The sequence below is a fragment of the Corvus cornix genome, chromosome 7, assembly GCF_000738735.6.
Source record: "Corvus cornix cornix isolate S_Up_H32 chromosome 7, ASM73873v5, whole genome shotgun sequence".
Lineage (NCBI taxonomy): Eukaryota > Metazoa > Chordata > Aves > Passeriformes > Corvidae > Corvus > Corvus cornix.
Window position 1 is genome coordinate 28,001,726 of NC_046337.1, and position 21,963 is coordinate 28,023,688.

General features: G+C 40.1%; 1 protein-coding gene across 2 annotated transcripts in view; it reads left to right on the plus strand.

The window, feature by feature from the left end:
• Positions 1–21,963, plus strand: part of SATB2 (SATB homeobox 2) — a 132,867-nt gene that overhangs the window by 40,761 nt on the left and 70,143 nt on the right. For both annotated transcript variants that reach the window (XM_039555439.1, XM_039555440.1), the window contains exons 4-5: positions 18,088–18,214; positions 20,305–20,428. In XM_039555439.1, coding sequence (XP_039411373.1) covers positions 18,088–18,214; positions 20,305–20,428 — 251 coding nt within the window. The remainder of the gene's footprint in view (positions 1–18,087; positions 18,215–20,304; positions 20,429–21,963) is intronic.

A 21,963-nucleotide genomic window follows, 5' to 3' on the forward strand; every position in this document is an offset into this window, starting at 1 on the left:
AGGTTTCCTGGTATAGCTTTTGCCCTGGGCTGCACAGACAGGCAGGGCAGAGCTCTGCTTGCAATAGACAGACAAAGGTCTCATTCTTTAGTGGTAAATGTGCTTTAACAGCTACCACTGTATACTAATACTTAAAATGAAAGGAAATGTTAAGTCTGCTGCATGTTACTTGTTCAGGATGTTAACAGCTGTAGGCAAATACATCTATAGTAGAGGAGGGAGAGGAAGATACAAGCAACTTTCATAGCCATCCTTTCATATCTGTAATTACATCCAGACTTAGCAGCAGTGTCATTTCGTTTTGCAGAGGAGCGTGGCAGCCCTTGAAGTGAGATTTGTTGGTGTTCAATCCCGCATGGTAGAAAAGGTCCATTGTGCTCTGACCCGCTTTAAAACAAACCATACTAAACCATGCATGCATACTCAAAGAGTCCCCCCTTTTTATAGACAACTGCCATTTGTTGCAAGGGTTGCTATGGCAAACCAGGGCAGAAAATCCTGTCTTGATGTTAAAGCGAAATACTTAGAAATTGTAAGGAGACAGATTTTGAGAATATAAATTAATTAAATGGCAGTAATTGCATTATTGCACTGTCTTGCCAGGGAAATAGCTATTCCTGTGAGAGTCTCTTACTGTGCTAGGTCTTGGAGCAGAGTGCAATTTTTTGAATGTGTGCTAGGTTTTCAAAATCTGTCTTTGTGCTTTTATTTAATTCTAACTAGTGAAAAACAGCAGCTTAGCCTTGCAAGGTTGGTCATCGTCTGGTGTGCTTGAGTTGTTAAATCTGTAAGAGGGCTGAATAAGCATTTGCAGTTTGGGCTTTAAACTGACAGAAATAGCTAACTATAACCTCACCAATTTGGCCTACATAGCTGCTGGATAGCTTGCTGGGTTGGGATCATTGTCTTTGGACAGGAATTGTTATGTTTCTTCCAGATAGAAGTCCTACGGCTGTCTAATGTGCCTTTTGCTCCTTGGCTGCTGGAGGTGCAAAGTGTCAGGCAGGAAGGAGACTTCTATGGTGCATACTTCATTTGAGATAAAAAGGAAAAAACCAAGGCTGTTTTACGTTGCTTGTCTTATTCAACCCCCTGTGTCCTGAGTACTTAACAGGTCTGACCTTACTGCTGTTGTGCCCTTCTTCAATTTGCCAATGAAAGGATGAAGAATAAGCTTCAGAAACAGAATGGATAAACTGGATGCTGCCTAGCATCTTTTTAGTGCAATTAGAAAAGCTGCTTGGACTTTCTTTTTGCTTTAAATGCTGAGAACAAAACGGTTTTCTCTCCTTACATCTACAACACTTACTCATTAAAGTATTGCCGTACATTTTTAAGTGGGACTGTGTTACTGTCCTTTGATAACATTTTGGGAGAAATGAAGACTAAAATGCTCGTTTCCCACATCTGAAATAGGAGATTCAGACTTAAAAGGAGAAAGAGAACAAACCACCATATAGGAAAAGAAATGAAAAATGTTTTTTGTAAATACATTACCTTGGACCATGAAGAACCTTAGGGTGACCTGGTGAGTGAAGTCCTTTCTGTAGGAGTTCTCCAAGCATCTCTGGTCTTTGCTCAGTTGATCTCAGTGGATCAATCAGCCTCTGCTGCTTGGCTGAATGTGGGCACAGGCCAATGACTCTGTGTTCATTATGCCAGTATTGCCGGTCTTATGAATTGACCATCTGCTGTTTGCTTTTGCATGCACTTAAGAATCAGGTAGGAAGAGCACTGGCAGTAGCCTAGGATTAGTCCCTACATCAAAGTTCAGGAGATCTAGAATCTTCTCAGATTTGCACTGCCTATTTGTCTTCAAAAAGTCATTTTTAGCTTACTAGTACAGCTTGCTGCAGGTGATTGTGCTGGTTAACAAAGGTAAACGCATGCTTCGGTTGAACGTCTGGAGTTCATTTTAGTACACCGAGAGTGTCGTTTTGTATGTTCCCCTTGGGTTCCTGAGTAGGCAGCAGACTGTCCAATGCATCCAAGGAATGGAATGTGACAAAGCTTCTGTGTTGTGGATTGAATTTTATAAGTTTGGGAGAGGGACCAGCAGCTTCCTAAATGGGGATTTAAAAGAAGAGAAATGTAAAGATGTTTCTAACTAGTTCATGTCAGCATCTTAGTCTGGAACTGGCCATGTCTAATGCAAGATCCTTTCCATGCCATTGTGTTTGCCAGCTACCTCTTAGACTAATGCATCTGTAGTGATTCAAGAGTTCAACTTTGTGTTAGAAAAAGAAAGGCATTTGTGCAATATCATTAAATGCTGAGCCAATTTTTTTTTTTTTTGTATTACTTACTTGAATCCCCTGTCTTTCCTAGTATTTAGTGAGGCATTTTTCTTTCTTGTTGCATTTATCGTTATTCAGTCGAGAGATTTTTCACTGCATTACCTGCCTTAAAATGATCTTATGTTCAAGGCTAAAATTAAAGAGTTTTGAAAACCTGGATATTCTGATTGTCACCAGTGCAGAGATTAGGTATAGATGACTGAGTGCTTTGAAAAGGAGTTTTGTATCCATTTATCAGCTTTTCTTAATAAAAATGACAAAGAACTAAATAATTTTAAAAATACAAAAAAAAGGTTAATTGATAAATACTTTTTCATACATGTTGCAGTCATTCCTTACGGGTAAACATATGCATAAAACACTGTAGCTACAACCACAACATTCATGTTTATTAGATGCTTTTTGATGCTGACAAATGAATAATATTTATCTTAAATGCTGTATTTTTCCTGTATGGTTACAACCAAAATTAAACAGATTCCCTGTGTGGAATTATATTCCCAACTACTTTCCCCCAAGGTATTTTTAAACTTTTTGCCTAAATTATGTGCATAATTTTAATTACCATACATAATAATTATCTGGACAGTATTGGTTATTATGTCAGTCCGAGGTGCCACTTAAGTCCTTTTCTTCTCACAATTAACAGAATAATAATTGTTTCAAAGGCAGGCAGGGATATGAACCCCAGTTAAATCCTAGCAGGCATGTCATTATCGTAGCAGGGGAAAGCAAAGGAGCAGGTCCCTCCCTGGGCGAAAGCATCGGGAACAAATGGGTGGCTATATTTGTTTTGGCAGGCTGAAGCTGTTGTGAGCCTGGAGTCCCAGCCAAAACCAAGTGAGCTTGGAGTTGACTTGAGCAGTTTCTCAAATGTTTTTGTGAACTCTCACTTTTTTTTTTAAATTCCCCATGTTGTTTTAATTATATTTCTCAGTGCTGGGAACGTCACACTAGATCTTCCATGTTTTGGGATTATTTGTGTAAAGATTTCTTATCAGCTAATAGCAATTGTTTAGCAAAAAATCTTTGTTGGTTAGGGTAAAATCTGAGCTCAGATGTGTGATCACATAAGGGAAAATTCCATTGAGACTTGGAGTGGAATGAAGCCCCCTCCTTAATACTTTTGTCTAACATATGTCACTGTATTAAAAATAATTACTTTGGTTCCTTAGAGGGGAGGAAGAAGGGTTTTTCTAAAACCTGGAATTTTATATTGAGTAGGCAAATAAACTCCTGAGATTTCTTTCATTGGAAAAGGGTATTTTAAATGGTACCTTTTACTTGAATGTTGGCCAGTTTAATTTAGATTATTGCTTCTGACAATTAACCTCGTGTTGGGCTGCACTTGTCTCATTAGCAATGTGGCGAGTGATGAACTTGGATCCATGAGAGCTCAGCTCTCACCTGGGAAACTCCCCCGCCAAGGCTGTGCCACTGCTTATTAACGAAGTATTAACAATTTATTAGCAAATCCGCCTAAAAGCCGTATGTGGAGGGCTGGGGCTAGGGGATTAAACAAATATATTAGTAGTTTTATAAAATTCTTAGAATAGTTTTGCCAAGAGAGAAAGTTAAACAGCAGAGGAGGCATGGACATAAGTTTTAAAAATACGTTGTTTCAAGATGATCTGGTTTGACGTTTTCCTTTTTAAACTTTCTCTAGTTTGAGACAGAGTTTCTCCTTCAAAATTTATCTTTTTTAAAAACAAGTTTTTAAGTAAAAAGGGAATAGAGTGAGAGAGAGTAAGAATATGGCTAAATAATTAAAGAATCAAATTCTTAAATTCTGTTTGAGTGTAATGCTTCATCTGCCAGGAAATGATCAGTTGATTTGTTTTTCATTTAAGCAAAACCAGTTACGCAAGTTGTGGTTTTATGAACTGATTCTCTCTCTTTTTCTCCCCTGATTTTTATCCACCAAAGCAAAATATCTGTTATTTCCACAATCTGCTGCTCTGTGTTACACAGGGAATATTCTGAAAAAATGTCATCTTTTGGTGGCGATTTGGCAAACAAAAGGATTGAAGATAATTTTCTGTAATAGGAATCATGACTTTACAACTTTGTATATCTTGAAAGCTTCTCTTAGAAATATTGTCAGAGAATAACTACTACTGTCCATATCCCAAGATGAAATACGAAGAGTCTTCTGGCTTTACTAGGAGAAATAACTGAAAAAAAATTGTTTTTCAGATTTTTTACATCTGCTGTATTTTATTTCTGCGTTATAACAACAAGATGCGTACTTGTGTCGAAATTTACATGCATGCATATCAAATGTGTAGTGTCCAGAATTAACACAGCTACAGATATCTTTATGTGCAGGAAGGGGGAAAAATGTTAGTTCCTGAAAGTAAGTTTTTTACTTTTTCCTTTTAACTTTAATTCACTTTGCATTATATTGTATCAGCTCCCTACAAATACTTTACTACTTTTACTGTGAAAATCAGTAAAGGAAGCGGGATTTAAACTGACTGCTGTGTTCTTTCCTTTCATTGTGGCTATGCACATAATGTTTGCATTCACTTAAAAGATATCACACCTGTTATTTAGAAATAGTTATTCCATTGAGTATCTAATAATGCATACATGAAAACTAATCCAGCAGAGAATATATCAAAAAAGATTTGCTCTGGCAGTAAAGTGGGTCATTTTAGTGGAAAAATGCAGTCTCTTTCTCTCCATGGCTGCAGTGGGAGAGGGGTGTGTGCAGCTGGCCAGTTGGCTGTGCAGCCCATACGTGCACAGTGAGGAAGGCTAATGCCGAGGTGCCTGCCACGTTCTTTTCTCATCTACCACGGCAGCTTTGGCCTGCCCTGGGCTTTTGTGTTTTCTGGGCTGCCCCACTCTGCATGAGCTGAGTGAGCACCCTTGGGCATGGCCCTTGTGGAGCAGGCATCCCTTGCTCACCCCTCTCATGGCATCTCTAGTGCTCTCTTCCACTGTTTATAAATTTGAGTAAAACGCATGGGAAGAAGATGGGAAGGAAAGTCGTGACTCAAGCTAACCAGAGTGTAACTCATTGCTTTGGGGGTAGGAGGAGGAAGGGATATTAGAGGTTTGTGGTCTGGAGATTTATTCCTGTAGAGCTGGGAGGTGCTGGCTGTCATTCAGAGACAGGAGCAGAGAGGTGTGGGCGGGAGGAGGAAGGTGACAGTGATGTGGCCCTGGATGGGTGGGTGAGCAGGCACTGACCAGCAGAGCTGCTTGCCATGAGGGATTCTCAGCCAGGGTTGTGAAAGCATCTTATTCACTATGCCAAATCTGAGGTCTATTTTAGCAGGAAAGAAATCTATTCATTGATTTGCAAGCTAAAAATTGCAATTATTTTCTTTGTACACAAGAAAGGACTTAAAAGGCTGGTAACAAGGTTGAGACCATTTTCTGGCCGGGGCAGTTGTTGATGAAGGGTTCTGCTGTCCCACTGAGGCTGAGGGAGAGTGTGCATTGTTCTTGCCCATCAGCCTGTCAAGTCTTCCTGTCTTTTGTGAGACACAGCACTGCAAATTCCCTTTCCTCTACTGGCAGAAAACTTCTCAGCCATAATAATCATATAATTTTGCAGCTCTACCAAGATTGCTCAAAAGGTTTGGTTGTGATACTTAGTTACATTGGCTGATATTTTCCTTCAAAATAAAAATGACTCAAAAGATGCTTCAGGTACGACATTCCTTTTGTTTATGTAGGACATACGGAGGTACTCACCACAGTTAATGGAATATGAAGCCTTTTGTACAGTACATACCTGGATAAAAGCCCACTTAAGTCCTTAATGCTTGAAATTGGTGCCTCCATTTCATTTGTAAAGAGCTTGTTAGCTTAGCCTAAAGACAGAGTATTTCCATTTCAAACTCTTACCTTATTTTTTTTAAATTAACAGTGTTCTTTAGACATCTCCAGATGCAAGGCCTCTGTATCTTCAGTTCACTTCTTTGAACATGTGATGTAAAACCTTTCACCTGAGAGGTAGAAAAAGGAGGTAACAAAGAGGCCACTATTTTGGGCCTCCAGCAATAAAATTATTCCTGATTGTGAAGATTGGGTAGAACTTAATTTTCAGCATGGCTTGATTGAACAACTTCTTGAATTTCATCAGAGCAATATGTTTAGTCTAGAACAGTTCATCTAGACTAAGCCATTTCTTACAAAATCCTATACATTAATCTCTAGTTTATCAATTTTATTTAATATTTAATTTTATTCTCCTAGATTGCAATTTTAACGGTGTGGCTTTGATCTTTCCCATCTACACTACAGTGATGACTGGTCACACTGGTTGGGACCTTTACTGCATGAGCTTTTCAAATGAGTTAATTTGTGATAAACTGTAAACCAGGGCCATCACCTGGGGAACATGAGAGCTGTTTTAGTGCTGATAGGCTCCCCTGATTGGATTTTCATCCACCATAAACTCAGATGTCAAATGAAGAAAGGAGGGTATTTTTTTGCTGATTAGAAGAAATTTCAAATAGTTTTAAGTCTGAATTTTTATAGTATGTTAGCCATCTCATATTTTTAAGATAATTCTTCTCAGAAAGTCTTTATTTCTTTGGTGTGTATACCTGTCTTAAGACCTCCAGTATGAAACAGCCAGTAATACTCCATGTCTCCAAATGAACAATAGGCTTTGGGGGAGTAAAATAAACTTCCATTAAGATGCAGATACCCACAGTGCAGCCCACATCCCACCACCTGAGTGAGTGCCAAGAGCAGAGAATAGATACTGGCTGTGGGAAACAACTGTGTCGGCAGGAACCAGACTGAGGCTTTTCCTCCAGGGTGACCTTTGAAATCAATCAGATTGTGAGAACGATAAACTTCCCAAAGCTGCCTTGGTGCGTTGGGCTAGTTAGGCTCCCTCAGTGCTGGGGTCTGCTCTCGTTCCCTGTGCCAGTAAGGAGAAGAGAATATATCTGGATTATTGAAGGGCTGTTTGGCCTATTCTTTTAGGAAGATGTGTACAGTGTCTTCACCTTCCTACACAAAAATTCGTGAAGTGGTTATTTACATCTTGTTTTCTCCTTTAGCACAGTATTATTAGTTGAAATCCCCAGTCAGTTACTCTGTATTTGTGACACAGAGAAGAATGCTGGCAGCAGTATAGGTTGTGCCTTATGGTGAAATGGCATCTCTGGTAGATTCCAGGGATTTTCCAGTGTTGGTGCCATGTTCTGAATAAGGCATCATCCCACTGTATCTTTCCTTAATTATATTCCCCAGAACTGAGAATGGGCCTCTGGATTCCTTTTCTCATTTCACACGTAGAAGCTGTGCATATGTGGGCCCAAGACACCTGGGGCTCTGGGAGATGATTAGAAATGACAGTCTTTCCTCCCTTTTCTCTTGAAATATCACCATGTAGCATTTTTTATCTCTTTGATTTGAACATGAGATGGAGTTTAGGAAAGAGAAAGAAGTGGTGAGAGGAGGTACTAGAGCTCTCCACCATCTCACAAGGGTGTTCACAGTGCCACCAGTGCTTGAGGCTGTTGAGTCTTGGAGTGTCTGAATACTGTCCATTAAACATTCATGCTGGTTTTGGCTGGGATAGAGTTATTTTTCTTCAAAGCAGCTCCACAATTTCTATATGCTGTGATTATGTGACAATCTTAGCTGCTACTAAAGAAGTGGTGAACTGGAAATGCTTCTAAGCATGATGTGTGTGTGCTGCAAACCTCCGGATCCAAAACATGAACAGCTCTTTCCAGTCTTTGCCATGTGCACAGAAATTTATCATTTAAATTTAAAAAATAGTTATTTCTGTCTTTCTGTTTCTCGGTCTCTTCTTCACAAAATGACTAACGTGAAGTTAAAATGCTAACAGGATCCAAAAAGGATCTGGTGGCTTTGTAAGAAAATAGGTTCAGTTCTAGGAAGATGTGGGCTAAGAAAACAAATCTAGGTTGATCTCAGCATTAATGTGGGCTCATCAATGGTACAAGGGAAAACTGTTTTTTCTGAGTCTGGTAACAGTTCCTGCTTGCTCTGAGTCATCTCCTCTAGTGGTGAACTAGTCTTTTTTTTTTTTCCACTTTTGTTTTCTCTTGATAGGAAATGTAGCATAGTTCAGTAACCAGCAGAGCTTTATTTAGACTTGTCAGAAATGCAGAATTTTTTTGCTCTTCCTGGGAATAAAAGAGGGAGATGGGGAACTTGAGATCAGATTATCAACTGAAATAAGTGTCAGTAAAAGAAAATTTCTTACTTAATTTAATCAAATTTATCTGAATTGGCAATGCTGCCCAAATTAAGAACTAGGGTTATTTAAAAGTATTTTGAGAAGAAATACTGCAACCTTAAGGATACTATTCTCTGTCTCTCCCTAGCTGATCAATTTGTAAGGGAAGGGTGAGGTTTAGTCCCTTACCTTTTACCTGTTTATGCTATGAGTGAGACCAGAGTATCAACAGTCTTAGGTCTGTTGCCTGTTCTTAAATACACATGTGCATGCAGATTTTCATGGATACTTCTGCTTCCATAAAAATTTTTAATATAAAAATGCCAAAATACAAGTACTAACTCCCTTGTTAACTGCTTTGTGGTGAAACTAGTCCTTAACTGAATGTCGTTAGAGATACTGGGATCAAGCCTGTGCACATTTTTAGGTCCTGTATGGACCTGGATGTACTCTTACAGTAAGGCAGCTACAGAGAGCAGAGGACTTCAAGGTTGAATGGCAAAAAATACAGCAACTGTATCTACACTTATTGCATTCATGTTGAATTAGTGGAAGCAGTTGTTTGAGATTATCGGTAAAGTCCTCAATCCCTCTATTTCCTCAGCAATACTTAGTTTTCTGCCCTGATAGTTAGATGCTGTCCTACTAGTTTTCAGTTGTTCATGTTGTTTTTTTCTCATGGAAGTCAAGAACTGAATGTCTGGTGGGAGGAAAGAAAAGACAGAAGGCAAACCAAAGGTAGTAATTTAGTGAAAAAAACATTCTGCTAGTCTTTATACAGTGTAAGGAAAACCCCAAGACACAAATCTTAAACTAAAGAGATTAAGCTGTTAAACTACATAGGCCAGAATATGAAACTACATTAGTTTAGGGGTTCGTTTGTGCAGCACAGCATGCTCTATGCCCTTATTTTTCTTTGGACTTGAGACCCATGAATTTTTAAATCTACTTGTAGTTGACTCAACACAAAGATAGTTGGCTACTGTATGTTTGCAGTTTGAGCCAGACTTTCTGTGCTCTCTGTAGCTGTTGCTGTGAGTAGGCAGGATATTCAGATTCACACAAGGCCAAACAATGTCTGTAGGCTTAATTCTAAGCCTATTATCCTCTACAATGTCCTGTTAGCAATGCTCTTTTATAACCTTTAAAATGTGTTTTATGTGTTCAGCTGCAATGCCATGTTATTGTGCTGTTTCTCCTGCTCAGTAGACTGACTTTCCATGTGAAGCTTATAGGCAAGTATTGAAGCTGGGTGAATTGAAGGAGTTTGGGGCACTGGCATCTTTTTAAAAATAGATGCAGGGCTTTCCCCAAAGAGGGAGAACGTCTTCTACCTCTCCTTCATTTGAAAACATCATATAAAATTCAAGAAAGGCTTCTGGAGGGTGGGGACCATAGGCTGTCTGCCCAGATACCCTGTTTTTGCTGAAGATGTCAGCCAGGTTGTGTTGATGGCATTGGGCTGGCAGAAAATTGACAAAGAAGGTTGGACAGCAAATGTTTGTGTAAAGCTCTGGTCTTTGTATTCATGTGCAGCCCCTTAGAGGTGGTGAGATGGCAATATGGTCACCAGGTCCAAAATTTGTGGCGAGATGATCTCCAGGCATTGTTTATGGCTGTTCAGGAACATGTGCAGTGGAGAAAAGCACCACCTGTTGAGTACACTTGCATTCATGTTTCTTAGCAACTGAGGCAGCTACACTAAAGCCCCAGTTCTCAGTCTCTAAGGCTGAGCTGGAAGCACGTTGCAGGTCCCCACTAGCAGTATCTGCTTATGTTGGCTCTCTGGGAGGCACTAAATTAGAAACAGGTCCTGGTGCCGTGCTGGGATGGCAGAGAAGCAGCACATTTTGCCAGAGACCCTGGGACTTGAGAGACAGCTGAATCCAAAGCAAGGGGAACAGCCATGGTTTTAAGATGGCAAAGCAAACCTCTACTCATGGGAGCAGCTAAAGAAGCTCTTTGATCAGGGAATAAGCTGAGTTGTGACACTCTGGATTTCAAGGGTGTTCAGCAGCCACTGTCCCCTGGGAGGAGGCACAGCCTGTGCTCCTATGCAGCTGAGCAAGCTCAGGTGTCCCAGGACTAAGCTAGAAGCAATCTTGCCATAAGAGCACAGGTTGCCCAAAAGACAGTAATTTCATGCAAAACTGGGGGGAGTGCCCTGCTTTGGGCATTATGTGGGGATGATGTTAATGACATGCAGCAGGTGCTGCAATCCTATGGGCATTGGGGCTACTGAGTAATACCACTGAGAAAGCCCCAGTGTGAGGGGGCCTCTCAGGAGAGGGCAGCCTGATGGAGGATGAAGCTGAGCTCCAGGCTGGCAGGGTTATGAAAGACACCTGGATGCAGTAGCCTTTCTGTCATGAGTTGTCATGATTTAAAAGACTTTGTATTTGTGCCATGGAAGTGATATTTGGAGGAGTGGTTCTCTGTCTCAGATGAGAGAAGCGGACTCCTCTCTCTTTATGCATATTCTTGCTGTCCCAGGTAAGTGCACACTTACCCCAAAAATGACAGAAGAGAGATGTTATTCAGGGCCAAATATGGTTTTCCTCAGTGGAGGTGGTAGTTTTATAAGTAATATAGGAGATGTAAAAGATACTTCAGAATTACAGAATATTCTGAGTTGGAAGGGACCCACGAGGATCATTGAATCCACTCTAGAAACTTAAGTGACTGGCCTGTTGTTTTGTTTTTTCACTAGTACTTCCTTTGCTTCCTTGCCCTTCCATTTATTTGTGGTATTCCTGTTCTATCATATAACAGTTTTAAAAATAATCCTCTGAAGTAAATAACATCAATCTTTTTTTTTCCTGTTTCCTTACCAGTTATTGACTGTTTTTTCAAACAGAATAGGGGTTGGAAAATTAAATAAAGACTTCCAAAATAACAAGCTCCAGAAAATTTTATTTAATTTGTGGGCTCATTCTGTTTGCTCGCGCTCTCTCTCTCTCCTTCTTGTTTTTTTCTTTTTTTTTTAAGAAGATCTTTATTAATTTAGTCTAGTAACTTAGTGCCTATATTAAATTAATCTAATAAAAGTCAGGGTCCTCACATAATGTTTCCCAAATGTGAAGCAGCATCTATTACACGAGGCACAATCTTTTTACTGTAAAATGTAAACCCGATATGTAGAACTACAAGCCATTAAACTGTTTAGTGTATGTTATTTAAGTCAAATACTTCAGTACAGTCATGCTGGAGGAAAGCAAGGGGCAGTGCTAGCATTCAAAAAATTAAAAACTCAAAACCAAGCTTCATGTATCAAAGTGATTTTCATCTATGAAAGTACTCTGAAGTTTGGCATTAAACCTTGTAACACTAACAGGCTTTCTATTGGTAGTTACACCCATGATTCCATAAAATTTTTAATATATAATCATATAAATATCGGATGTAATGATGTAAGTGCATCGTCTATATTAAAATCTGTGTGCTGATACAGATGTGCAAGCCAGAAAGTGTTTAAATTGACTGGCTCATAGATGTGTTGTTGCAGCACAGAATTTTGTGCTCTAAACCATCACTGGTACACAGAGTTTATGACAGCATTTTTAAACAGCAAGAGCAAGGACTTCCAGCAGCCGCAGTTCAAGGGGCTTTGTGTTGCCAGAGCTTCGTGTGGCTCGGCTGTGCTTTCCCCTTGGGTGAAGGTCACCCTTTTGTGCAGAGCCCTGAAGTTGCACAAGTCTCATGAGCTGGGGTGGAGCATTCGTCATTCGGGGATTGTGGGTGTTCCTGTTGATTTGTGGATGTGTACATCACAGTGTAATCACATCGTTTATTCCTGTTCTCTCACTGAATTATTTATTATGGACTGAAATGAGGAAAGAGGGAGATTGTTTTGTATTGGCATAAGCATAGGATTATGTTCATTGTGTGCTTTCAATCACTAAATCACCGATATGTCAATGGGCAGAATACAGTCTACCTCACATGTAGGATGTTGCAAAGTTCAGTTAATTAATGTTTTTAAAGTGCATTGGGACCCTCTGATGAAAGATGCTTTAGAAGTACAGGGGAGGATTCTGCTGATTGTTTTTTCCATCTATTACCCCAATATGTCATTGATTGAAATTCAGTAGAGTAATACAGGCACCCTTAAAACAATGGGCAAAGGCAGCATAATGCTTTCTCAGATTTCCCAAAAAGATAGAAAAGACAGCTCAATAATATAGCACAAAAAATTAATATAATCAGTTTATTTTCTTTTAATTTTTCCTGTTAACTTTTTCATCCTTTCTGCTTGAAAAGTCATTCCCTTTGCTGGATTAACAATAATAACTACAAATTACGGCTTTAAGTTGTTACAATGTGATGGTATACTACAGCCAGTATAGAGGTAAGAAATACAGCCCGAGTTGTTATGTACTGCAGAGTAGTAGTTTTGTGCAAACTGATTTATGAATAAGTAATTCTATATACTTATTGCATAGGACAGGCAGTTTTTAATTTCTGTAACAAAACACAGCTCAACAAAGGAAAATTACATGCTAAAGCATAGGGACAAGATGCCTTTGAAGGGGATAAACAGATGCAGTCACTGTCACAAGAGCCTACCCATCCTGGAGGGGAGTCCTGCAGTAGTGGCTGATAGAGAAATGCCTTGGTGGTCCCAGAAGTGGGGCTTTTATTGGGTGTCCCACTGAGGTCTTACATTTGGAGCTGTGAAAGAAATCAGAAGTGTTTGGGTGTTAATGCTAACCTGCAGTTTCTCCTGAGTGTCTGTTGTGTTGGTAAGAGCAGCTGTCAAAAAGCACCATGCTCAATCAAAACTACTTGATTGCATTCGGAAGGCAGCAGCAAATGTTGGTTGTGTTCTTCAACCAGCCTTGTGTTTGCAGTCCACCACTCTTGGGCTGTGGTCCTGGGATCCCTGGGATGCAAGGAAACAAATTCTAGGACACCTGACTATCTTTTAACCCTGGCAGATTAGCATTTAAAATAAATCACATTAGTGCTGCATATGCATTTGCATTAATACTACAAGTATCCATTTAAGATGTAATTTGGCTATGCTCAAATTTGTGAAAGATGAAATCAGGAGTACAGCTGTGGTGGGAGCAGGGGATAGTTTGAAGGGAGCCAGTGATGGGGTGAAGCATGTTCTGGTCCTGTTTGCTCTGTTTAGCCACAAGAAGGAATTTGGAAAATGCTTCGTTTTAAGAGTTTGATTTTACAGCAGTGATATATAGAAGAGTACCTGAGGTGCCCCCAGTAATTGTTATGGGGCTATCCAGATTAAAAGTTACCTGTGCAGGTGAGTGGGAGAAAGTTACCTGTGAGTGGGAGATGCAGGACCCGGACTTCATTCTGTTTAGGACCAAAAAGTGTCATAGCTAGACTGTGATATATATGTTCTAAACCCCAGATGTGGCATTCTTAGAATGAGTGTACTGTGTGGCTATCTTTCCATTTGCAATGACAAGTGAGGTTTCTAGCCTATAGAGATAAATGATTTTTATGGGACAATGTAAACTACATAATAATGTAAAGGGTTTGCCAGCTTATTTTTCTAGCAAGCAGCTTTCTGCCTTTTGCTGTTTCATTCTCCTGATCAAAGTAGTTATTCTGGAAGTCTGCTTTAGCTTGAACCTTGCATCCATTCAGTTCACATCTCACTAGGGTGACATCCCAGGAATAATCCCAGTGCTTTAGGTCCGTCATTTTTTCTGGTGATACCATAAAATAAAGCTCATGAGGATCCTGTGATGAGTTCTGCTGGGTATAGAATGGGTCAGATGTAGCAGGTCATGGCTTCTGTTCAGTGTAGTGTTCTGCTCTCATTTGTGTAGTTACCACTTTCTTCTCCAAAGGAGCTGCTTTTTAAAGGAAACTCAACTGGAAACATCCTGGCAGGGTGGCACATCGTTGGCCTAAGTAGAGCGACAGCAGTAGATTGCAGTGGTTGTTATGTACAAATCTGACACTTGAGCTCACAGAAGTTTGCCAGTGGTGTGTTCCGGCATTCTTGTGGGTAAAGGGAGTTACACACATTTTACACTAAGTTACTCTGTCTTTTTTCCCTGTGTGCATTTTGATGAAGCTGAGGCTTAAACTTAATAAAAGACCTGACTATAGAAGTACATGCCATTCAAGAACCAATACTCAGCATAGATAGAGGATCTCTTCTAGAATAAGTTTTGAAAAAACTTTTGAGAAAACTGGTCTCTTTATTGTCTTTAATGGCCTAACTGGCCTGGGCTGCATTCAGTCATTTCTAGGTCAGTTGAGAGCTGTTCTAGTGTATGGCCGTTTCTTGAGTGCGTGCAAGCATTGAAATCTGTTAGCTTTCCCTTAAAAACTTTTACAGGAAAAAAGTCCCAATAGATACAGGAGGGAGAACCAGATTCATTAACAGAAGGGTTTTGGGAACTCAAGAAACACGTTTTTGGATTTCCTGAGCTTTCTGATCTGCTTTGCATTATGCACACATAATTTTGAGAAGGTCTGGAGCGGTGAAGTGATTCTCCCGGAGCAGCAGTATATTCATTAATAACACAGTGACCTTTGCTCATTCGTGTCTCCAGTCCCAAGTCTCCGTCGTGTTAGGATAAAAGTTCAGCCAGGCCAGTTAAAGTGATTTCTTTAAAGGCCTGAGCTGTACCATTTGGAGTCAATGAGAGGAACAGTCAAAAACTGTGTATGTGGAAGTGACCCCTTGCTACCAGGCTGCTTTCATCTCGAGGTTGCTGTTATGCTGGAAATGTCCAGTCCTGGATAAGAACGGACGTTTTTAGGGGGAAATTTTGGACCACTCAGTTTTTACTGAGGAGTCATTCAGAGATGTCTTCTAGTGTGCAGAGAACGCATTTGCTCAACAAGTTGGCATCATCTTCCCAAACACAGCCCAAGAGTTGCCTTAAGTACACTGTTGGTGCCGTGAAATAAGCACCTGTAAAGTCTGCTGAGGAGCTGAATGGAAACCATGGCTTCTGGCTATCGTTTGGACCAGCTTAATGTGCTTTGGAAAAAAATATTTCACACGTCATATCACACCGGCTGAAAAAATAGCGTGCATCAGCAGTGCTGTAACACAGAGTAAAGGACTCTCAGCAGGTGTTAACGTGCAGAGGCACTGAGCATTATGGTAACACCTGTGTTTGTTTAAATCCAGCCAAAACAATTTCCTCTCCAGTTGTAGAGGAGGATTAAAAAAAAAAAACCCTCCCTAACTTCCAGTAGTAGCAGACATTCCTGTAAAACAATTTGCATAGTATTTCCCATGGTGCACTCTGGCTGCACTGGGCTTTTTTTCTTTAAACCCTTTTAGTCTGGGGACACCTTTAGTAACTTCAGTGCTTCCTGACCATCTCTTTGTCCTTTGCCAGCATTTCCAGGCCCGAGCAGTTGCAGATGGTGTGCTCTCTGAGTGCTTTCCTTAATTGAATGAAAAATAAAGCCTCTTGTAAAATATTACCAATTTAGATGTGACTTATGGGGCACATATGATGCTTATTTTTTCAATTACATGAAAACTTGGCGAGATTGAACATAGGAAGCCAAGTGTTCTGTGAAGCCAGTATAGATTTCTGGAATTTTAGGTGATTTTGCTTTAAATTATTATATAGCAGGAGGAGGTGGAGGATGTCAGCAGCTAAACTGTTTTCCCAGCATGTATTTTACTCAGTGGACCCTTGATGCTCATTTCATGACTAATATATGCTGTACTATATGCATTTCTTGTTGTCACCAGAGATAACATTAAGTAAACTATCCCCTTAAGAAAAACAGCTTTTCTTGGCAAGTGGAATATGACTCAAGGAGCCAGCACTGGAGACATACGGTGCTGTGAATGAGTGCTGTGTGTTACTCTACTGGATCTGAGTCCAGGCACTATTTATACTGCAGCATATTCAGCACCAGATTGTTAAATCTTAATACTGAAACAGTGCATCATTTAAATGTTTTTGTTCTGTTTATGTCCCATTTTTGAGCACTGGATATCAAGCAACACTTACTAACTTTTTGTTTCGTTTGGACAATATCTCTCCTTGCCAAAAACTTTCTAATCTGCTCTTGAAATATTACCCTGTCTGTACCAGTATGTTACAGTGCAACTTTGTGCCACTGAGGATGAACTAGGTCACTTCCAGCTTCTTTCAGTATGTGGTGACAGAATGCCTTGCAAAGCAGTACGTCGGTGGTAAATGCAAAGATTTAAGTGCTACAGAAAAGGAGTTGTGCTAAAATTATTTCCTCTTCAATCTGTGTAGGAATGGGGAATAATATTCTGTAGCAGGTACTTCATGGGTTCATTGTGTTCTGTTATTGTCTCTGTACGAGAAGCTTTGTTTCAGTGTTTCGATGTGGTGTTTATTTTATGATCACTTTTGGGAGATCAGGATAGAAGGTTTTTGTCATTTACTGCAGTTCAATTAGTTCCAGAGCTGGTGAAGAGCTGGGAGTAGAAAGTGAGGAGGAGATGGCTGAAGTTTCTTGGCATCACAACATCCTTCCAGATACCCAAGAGGAGTTCTTGGCGCGCCTGTTATCGCAGAAGAAGTAGTTTTCTCATGTATTAGCGTATTAAGTTTTTTCTGGCAGTTGAGTTTATGGAAGTCTTTTCGAAGATCAAACAGTATAAAACAAAACCTCAGAAGGCATCAGTTTGAATGAGAGAATAGTGTCTTGTAGGGCTGAGCTGAGGAAAGTTAAGTGAGCAGAGCAGTGGGGCAGTGGGAACACAGTGAAGGAGGGAATAAAAGCAGTAGTGGCAGTAGTGCAGAACAAGGCTGAACTGCTTTGCTGTCATGTAAGATGGCACTGTGGCTTTCTTTGTTTGGTGTCTTCCTGGAAGTCATTCCTGGGTATTAGTCATTGTTTTTGGTGTGGGTGGGCCCTCTGCAATTGTCTAAACAGAAATAATACCTCTGCACCAAATGGTTTACCATCCAAGTTTATTGTCTTTGTGACAAGCTCATCCAGAAGAGGTGATGATCCCTATTAAAGAATGAACAGAAGTAGAAATAGAACTTACAGCATTCTCCCCCGCCTCCAAAAAGCTATTTTGGATCTGCGGTCAGCAGCTTGCAGTTGTTTGGTTCTTTTTCTTTTTTTTTCCTCCCCACAAAGAAAAGCAACCATCTGCATAGTGCAACTTGTATCTGAGAGTGAACTCTTCCTACTTGGTGGGTTTCCACTGGCATCCATCCACACTGGGAATCGTACCATGCTTAGATTGTAACAGTGCTGAATGCCCACGCATAGGAATTTTCCTGTTCCAGACAAAAGTAATGCATTTATTTACTGAAAAGTTTTTGTAGACTGCAAAATCAGAACTAGAGGGTACTTAAAGCTTATTCTAATTTAAAGAACTAAACTTTGGAGCTACAGTGAAAGATGTGAAGGGAGGAAGTCTCCTGTGCTTCCTTGAAGTAATTTAAGAGTCAAGAACATGTCAGCAACTGTCTGCTAAAAATTTTGAGTCTATTCCTGCTCTTCCCCACTGTTTTCCTCAAGAGTCAGTAGAACATGTCTTTCTGGGCAAGACTGCAATAAACCTCAAGGCAGATCTTGAATCTTGGGAACAATCAATCTTGCTGAAGGGTTTAATAAATGGCTGATAAAATATAAAACATGGATTTTTTGTTTTCTTTTCAGGAATAATCAAGCTTGGGAGGTGGAATCCCCTCCCTCTGAGTTATGTGACTGATGCACCAGATGCGACAGTAGCCGACATGCTACAAGATGTCTATCATGTTGTGACATTGAAAATCCAATTACAAAGGTGGGTGTTTCTGAACATCTGTCCTTCCCTATTCTCTGAGCTGCTCTGTTGGTTACAGCATTACTACAGAGATTAGCACATCCTGTCTTCATTAATTTCTGGTCTTCTGATGAAAGAAAGAAAATTAAGAGAAGGGTGAGTCACCTGGCAGCTTTTTGGTGCACGTTCCAACTGATACTGTATATTTTCTAAAGTAGCAATATAGTAACAGAGAGGGGAAGGGCAGAAACCCAATCAAGTGAAGATGGATGGGGCTTTTAAAGGCAGATCTTCCTACAGTTCATAATTTAATGGATTCTTAAGTTCTCATTGTATCAAATAATAAACTCCTTGCCTTTTCTAGGGGCTGCATTGTAAAAATCCAGGTCTTCTGCAGCCAGTTGCTGAGATGTGATGGTGGAGAACTTTTTTTGACTTTTCTTTTTTTTTCTCCAGTGGTCTTTCCAACAAGCAGAAGACAAGGAAGGAAAGTGTCACTGCAGCTCCATTTGGCATTTGGAAAATATTTTCCTTCTCTGAGGGCTAGTTCTGATTAGCAAAGCAAAAGCTCTCAACACTTTTACACTTATTTGCCCTCCTTTCTTCCCACTCTTCCCTCCTTTTTTCTTTCCACTCTCTCTATGGGCCTTCTAAAGAGTCCTCAAATAGTTCCTGATGCAAAAGTCCCCAGCAGTTCATGGCATACTCCAGACCTGCAGATAAGCCTGCATTGCACAGCCTCTTGTAGCTGTATGGCCAAGACATGACAGAGGAAAGAGTGAAAAATAAGACAGTCTGGAATAACTTGCTGACAATTCTTTAAAGCTTTGGCTTGAACAGAAGGAGGGGCCCACCGGGATATGTGTGAGTCCTTTGGTGGTACATACCCTCCACCTGTTCATTTCAATTTAGAATTTGGAAGTAGTTGATGCCTCACTGACATTAAACTTCCAAACAGCAACATTTCTTTCCTATTATATCTCTGATGGTGCTTGGGTTTTCTGATTCCCATGAACAGATCTTTCCTTGGTTTTATATACTGTTACAATTTTTCAGCTGGGCTGCATCTCTGCTACGTACTTGTAAAAGTGTGTCTAGACCCTACAGATGCTGTGAAACAAGTGTAATAACTCGTTTCCTCAGAAGTATGAGTTCATGTAGCCTATTGTCACATCTGTATTAGCAAAGGGTGTCAACCCAAGATTAAGATCTCATACTTTATCTTCAGAGTGCCTGAATGCCTGGATGCCACGTAAATAAAAGGTGGTCCGTGACTTTGATATAAAGATGATCACTGACTACCTGAACTCCTTGAGTGCAACTAAAGGTTCATCTCAGGGAAAAGCCAGGCTGTAAGGGCAGAAGGCAGAACCACCTCAGAGGCCGTTGGAGAGCATGCATTAAGTCTGCACCAGTAATGGCAGTGACAAGCTTCTCCCACCTTTTTGATGTGCTTCTTGGGTCTGTCCCCATGCATGTAGACACAAACCATAAGCTTGTTAAATTAAAAGAGGCACAAGTCATATGAAGACAAAAGCTTCACTACATATGCAGTTCTTCTAGAATGAAAGGGAGAATGAACTGCGTGTGACAGATGTTGGGCATATGGCTTAATGTGTTTCTGAAAGGCTCTTGGATACTTCAGTGATAAGGGCAGTATAAGAACCTGTAGAAAATGAAACTAATTTTTCAAACTGTTGCCTCCACACAATGAGGGCCCTTGCTGTTCAGGGATTTTGTTAGTGGCAGTGCAGCATATATGTTTGTTTTTCTACCCCAGCAGGAGTATCTTTGTCTGGAATCGATGGCTTTACTCAGCCATTCCTGGGGCTTGCTTTATGCAGTTTCTTTGCTCTCCATCAGGCCCCAGCAGGGATGGTTATGCACACGTATAATACCATAGGAGGATTAGCAGCTGTGTTGAACTGCACATCTTCTGGTAATCGTGCTTGGTGGGAGAGGGATAGAGGGGAGAAACACCTTGATGGGCTGGCCAAGCAGGAAACTCCAGGGTTGTGCTTGTTGCTTAAAGGTCTATAGCACTTGCATGCAAAAAGTAAGCATCTGTGAAGGTGTTATTTCTATCTGCTTTTTGCTTTCTGTTTCAACAGTTGTTCAAAGTTGGAAGACTTGCCAGCAGAGCAGTGGAACCATGCCACAGTTCGCAATGCCTTAAAGGAACTGCTCAAAGAGATGAATCAGAGCACATTAGCCAAAGAATGCCCTCTCTCACAGGTCAGTGCTTTCAACAGGCTTAGGGAAAGAAAGATTTGCAAGAACTAAAGCTCATATTTGTTCTGTAAAGAGCCTACACAAAACAATTCCATAAATACCGAATAAATGTCTCATTTTCTTTAGAAAGGAGAAATTCTAATTAATATGTTACACAGTATCTTTACACCATGTTTTCTTAGTGGGTTGCCAGGTAAAAATTATGAATTAATTGATTGGTTTTCAGAAAGATGTAAATTCTTTATGTAGATTTTAATCTGAACCTATTGCAATAGGACTAATGATCCTCAAATGCAAGATTTGAGTGGCTTCTTCCCACTAGCAGGGGCTTGCTTTCCCCCCTAACCAATGGGTAGGTCTCATCAGCCTGCAACCATGATAAAAAGTATGCAGTTTTAACAGTGGTGCCCCAATTTCTAGGAAACAGCAACAAAAAAATGTATATGTAATTATGTTAAAAAAAGAACAAAAACTCAGTCTTATTCTTCATGACTGCTTTTTAAACGCCAGTGATGTCATGTCTAAGACACAGGTTCCTACAGATGTCATGAGCTCTATTTGTACTTCAGATAGTCATAATGAGACATTCATAAAATTTTCATAACTTAGTTCTCCTTGCCTCTCAGAAAAAACTGAATAACACTTTAGCACCCAGACCAGGTAACTTTGCTAGGCATGAAAAATATATTGCTTTCTAAAATGTGTACTAGAATCAAAGGTTAATCTGTCCACTGTATCTTTTAAAAGTCAAAACATGAGTAATCCCTGCTTCCTAAAAATCCATTGCTTTGCTTGTTCGTATCCAACATTTTTCTCCTGTGATTGTCTGTCTTGCATTGCACTGTATGTTCATCCTACAGTTCATGATCCAAAGCCTCCATGAACCAAGAGAATTCTCTCTATTCACCACAAATTTGCCTCGGTGTGTTATGATTATAGCTCCCGGGAAAGCACAGAGGTGAAATACAGAGCTGGTAGGAATCACATTCTTTTAGCAATGTGGGATCTGCAGAAGTAACAGGAATGGAAGGGTTTTGTAAGGAAAAGCCACAGAACTTGCCTTATTTACTAAAGGAGTAACAGTCACTGTAGATATGCATGGTGTTGAATATGCATTGAATACAAAAATGTTTTTCTTTTCACACACTTTAAGTGTAATGTCTTTAAATAGAATTATCTGCGGAATCTGGTCAGCTAATGATGATTGCAGCATATGGTTGTCTCTGCCCAGTCTTCTTCAATATCCAGTATAACTAAACTATGCATCATTTCATATGCAGAATTCATTTGTTGTCTGGGTCTGTTTCCTCCCACTTCAGTTTCAAAGCCTACCAGGTGGAAATGCTGCAGTTGGTTTACTCCTTCTATAGCTTCAGTCTGACATGTATTTACAAAATTACTGATGGCAGAAGTGTAGCAGCCAAAATCCTTGCCCCAGTATTTATTTAGCAGACAAAGTTAAGAGGAGACCCTTCTGTGGAAAATTGAGCTTGCTTACTTTTAAACACAGGTATAAATGACCTTGGGTAGTGACTAAC